Source organism: Saccostrea echinata, unplaced genomic scaffold (genome assembly GCF_033153115.1).
Source record: "Saccostrea echinata isolate AGI-Se365-2 ecotype Australia unplaced genomic scaffold, CSIRO_AGI_Sech_v1 ptg000016l, whole genome shotgun sequence".
NCBI lineage: Eukaryota > Metazoa > Mollusca > Bivalvia > Ostreida > Ostreidae > Saccostrea > Saccostrea echinata.
The window spans coordinates 10,816,444-10,820,927 of record NW_026889765.1 but is presented as its reverse complement, the minus strand read 5'-3'; the positions used below and the strand labels follow the sequence as shown (position 1 = coordinate 10,820,927).

At 33.1% G+C, this 4,484-nt stretch overlaps 1 protein-coding gene across 1 annotated transcript; it reads right to left on the bottom strand.

Annotated features, from left to right (window-relative positions):
- Window positions 1-386: 386 nt before the first annotated feature.
- On the bottom strand, window positions 387-4,484 carry LOC133188914 (scavenger receptor class F member 2-like). Its single transcript, XM_061324390.1, has 3 exons — window positions 4,413-4,484; window positions 799-976; window positions 387-637 (listed from the first exon to the last, which is right to left on the bottom strand). The coding sequence occupies exons 1-3, from the start codon at window positions 4,459-4,461 to the stop codon at window positions 562-564; spliced, it is 303 nt and encodes a 100-aa protein (XP_061180374.1). The 5' UTR covers window positions 4,462-4,484; the 3' UTR covers window positions 387-561.

Here is a 4,484-nt window from a genome sequence, read left to right as displayed (position 1 = left end):
AAGATATCTATGTTATAGTTGTTACACACTTTTCGAGCGATTAGGGTTAGTTTTGCACCTATCGGAGAGTTTAGGGTTAGTTTTTGCATAATGATATTTATCAAAAGACCTTGGCTGGCAGTTTGGCGCAGTAGTACTATGACGTCATAACGTTTATTTTTCCGCACCATCGGACTTTGGCGTGTCAAACCATCGGGATTTGGCGCAGACCGTCGGACTTTGGCGTGACCATCGGTCTTTGGAGTCCCATCGCACTTTGGAGTCCTACATATATATATATATATATATATTATATATATATATATATATATATATATATATATATATATATATATATAAGCATTACCGGTAATAGTCAAAGACGTTCTGAGAATTGCTAAAACCTCTTTGTCAGACATATTGTGAAATATTTTATTGTTTCAGGAAGCAGCATTAGAGTGATGTTATAATATTGTCGTGCAAATACTGTTTAAGTTTATGATTTCAATTTAGTTTTTCCAATAACCGGAAATTCCCGAGTATCCAGGTTTGCATCCATGACGACAAATAGGAGAATATTTATCAAAACTTCCATCTCCTGTTTCCGCAAAAAATTCCGGCGTATCCTGTCTTACATTCATCACAAAACCCAGTATACCTGTGTAGAAACAATGAAAATAAACTGATCATAAAATGTTACATTAGTTCAAAATGGATTTGAGTTCCATAATATTTTATCATTAATGGTTATGATAGCGAATCATTTATGATTCAGTTTCATCATGAAGGAACACAAATCTATGTACTAATTCTACATACCTGTTACACTTTCCGGATCCACCACAGTTAGGAGAACAGGAATCTTGACATTGCAAACCGTGGTATTTTGGCAAACAATCGTTTTGACAGAATCCAGTATATTTGTTACAAGAGCCATTTCCACCACAGAAACCACACTTCTTGTTGCAACTCCAGCCATAGAACCCCATCGGACATGCTAATCATATGAACATATGATAATTCCACCCGGAAATGTCGACAAGATATTACATATACACCACCATCACAATATAATGCAGAATTTAAAAAGCATTTAATGCATAATATTTTCTTTGGATTTTTATTTTTAAATATTTTCTCCAACAGTTTGTTACTGTGACGTGCCACCACTTCACTGTGACATCATAGTTGCATTACCTGGTATGAAATGCAAGTCATAAAGTTCATAAAGAAAACAATTAGAAAGTGAACATACATGTATGAATAAAATATGTTATTTTAAATACAACTGAATATTATTAATTATTAATGAATATTACTTCTGAATTTTAGTCTTGTATACCTTAGTTTATCATACTTAGTATCTACAGTATACTTACTCATATGTCTTATTTAATCAAAATCATATACACGGATTTGCTAAAATCTATTTTAATAAAGGCAAAAGGTTTAAATTCCTGGAAAAAAGAGTTTCACGGCTGGAATTGTAATATAAAAATTGATCAAATCTTGATTCAATAAACGAATTTTGTTGAATTTCTTTTTTCAATATGATTGTGGCTAGAATGGAAAAACTCTTTTTGTTTGACTCATCATTCAGCAGAGGAGTATCTCTTTTTATTTAGAAAGAGGTTAGAGATAAGTATAATTAGCATATATGAGAGCAGTGATGACACTTCGGTTTGATCACATTTAATATTGAACTAATGTTCAGATTGATGATGTTAAATATATTCTGGTAATATTAATGCGCCAAACAAAGAATCTATCCTAGTCGACTTTTTAAAGGAATGAAAAGATATGAATAATTCAACTACTGCAAATAATATGATGCTATGCAATGACGTAATTTGTCACAAACGAAATATACGATGGTAAAAGTTTAAAGGTTTAAAAGAAAGTTCTAAACATATTGAATCGACAGAATTATGGGGGGGGGGATATATAAATTTGAATTTGGATCCTGTTATCAAAACTATTGATTTTTTTTTATCAAATATATATTTCAAATCTATACCCATAGCATAATTAAAAATTAAAACAGAAATGGGGGGGGGGGTGACAATGCGCTTCTTTTGGCGCTACGGAACATTTAATATGACCTTTTTGCTCTGTAACTAAGTCTAACATATAAATTAATTAAAATTTTTATCTAATATTTTTTCTGAATTTATGCATTATCTTTTATATTCAGAAAAGAAAATTAAACGTGGGGGTCTGTGATGTTAATTTTTAGATATTACGAAAATAGTGTTAAGTTAAAGCTTAAATTGGGCTATTTTTTTTTCAAGGACGTTCACAATTTATTTTCTTTATTTGTCAAATATGATGAAAGAATTCACGACAGTTAATTTAACATATAATTTATGACCAGCATAAAAAATTTCACTGCACAAAATAACTCTGTGTGCAGGCTACAAGTAAAAATAGGAATCCAAACTTAAAGGGGTTTAGTTACAGATTTGAAGTCAATATTTTCTCAAATTTTCTGTATAATATCATGACTTATATATGTTACTATAGCATTTCACACGAAAATATAATAAAAAACAAACTTATTATATCTGGAAATTATTTAAACGAATTTCTGGACGCGTTTAATTGACACATCCTTGCACTTTCACAAACTAAACTTTATCCTTAATACTTACAAAAAGTAGAAATTTTGTTGCGTATTAATGAAAAATATTAAAATTATAATCCAGAAAAGTCAGAGTAGAAATGTGAGAAAGCAAAAACAATTCAGCAGTATTGTCAGTCCGTGCTTAGTGATGTGTGCAGAGTTTAACAACTTGAACACGCCCAGTGAAACGTAAACATTGACAATAACAGAGCTCGTGCCCTGTTTACAAAAACATTTTACGTTTCCTGGGTGTGTTTAATTTGTTAAACTCTGTACACATCACTGAGCACGGACTGACAATACTGGTGAATTGTTTTTGCTTTCTCACATTTCTACTCTGAATTTCCTATAGTAACATAGTCATGATATTATACAGAAAATTTGAGAAAATATTAACTTCAAATTTGTGCCAAAGCCCCTTCAACAATATTGTAAATACTTTGAAAGAGAAAAATTGATCATTTCCTTCTAAAAATAAACCTTCCCTCACAAAATATAGTTCCTCACTTAATGCTAAGTATGGAATTTAATCAGGGGGTTTTAATTAAATATAGTTTAATTAGCATTGAAGAATCCAATTTTTTTTGTAAGAGCTAAAACATTATGCAGATTTTTTTAAATAGAGATCGAGACAAAAATCTGCTCAAAACCTCAGGAACGAATCTCTTTAAATTGATACACCTGGTATGATGAAAACATCTATAAAAAAAGTCGCAGAAATTTTATATCTATTAGTTCATGATCACCTCTGTTGATAAAGTTAAACACTTAAGGCTCCGTCGAATTCTTAGTACTCTCAATGATGGACCAGAATGTCCGACCAAAGCATATAAAAAATTGATTTCTCTATACATGATTATGAGCAAGGAAATGGATAATGGAAACTGATACTCCACTTTTAGAATGTTATGAATATAAAACACAAGTTAACAATTTGATTAAATATGTAAGTTAAAGAAACCATCCATTAAAGCTAAACACGATTCGTAAAAGGCAGAGATGTAAACATGTATGTCTGCATTTTCCGTTTGCTGTAGGGTCCCTATAAAAGCCGTTCACTTGGTCTCGGTTGAGTGCTATCAGTTTTCACCGGTGTGGACAGACATATTTTACATACAGGTAGCTATTGTAAAACTCTCTATAGCGACAAGAGTAACTAAGATACCCAGCAGGAACAGGTGTGGTCCATTCCACGCAGATTGATTGATTGTATGTTTGTTTTACGTCCCGTTCGAGAATTTTCACTCATATAGAGAAGCCACCATATTCCGGTGAAGGGCTTCAAATTTAGACCTTTACTCGGCACTCAGGACCATTGAGCAGTGAGGGTTCTTTATCATGCCAACGCCTGCCGTGACACGGGACCTCGATTTTTAAAGTCTCATCGGAAAGATCGACCCGCAACTTTCACTTCAAAGTGCCCAGCGCTTCGCAAAGGAACAGTTGCTACCTATTTTTATCGACTTAGGTCAGTCGCGGCCGTGATTCGAACACATGACCTTCCGATCACGGAACGAGCGCTATACCTACTGAGCTACCGTGACGGTTTCCACGCAGTTATCCGTGACAGGAAAACAGTCAGGTGTAACGAATGCGAAGGGTATACGCTAGTGCTGATATCGGAGATAGGAAAACCAAATATGGCGTGTGCCTATCTACGAGTCGTTTAAGCTTTAAGTTTTTTTAATAGTTTTTTCCTACTAATGAAATACGAAGATAAACAGTAATCAAGCTGATAAGTCCATTGGAATAATACAAATTGGGAGCAGTAATTCTGGTTTTAAATTTAAAATAATACTGGGTGGCCTACCTTCAGAAACAAGAATAACAGAGAGGAACAGGAAAGTAAGCAAAACCATTCTTCTTGAGTAGCTTCTATTCC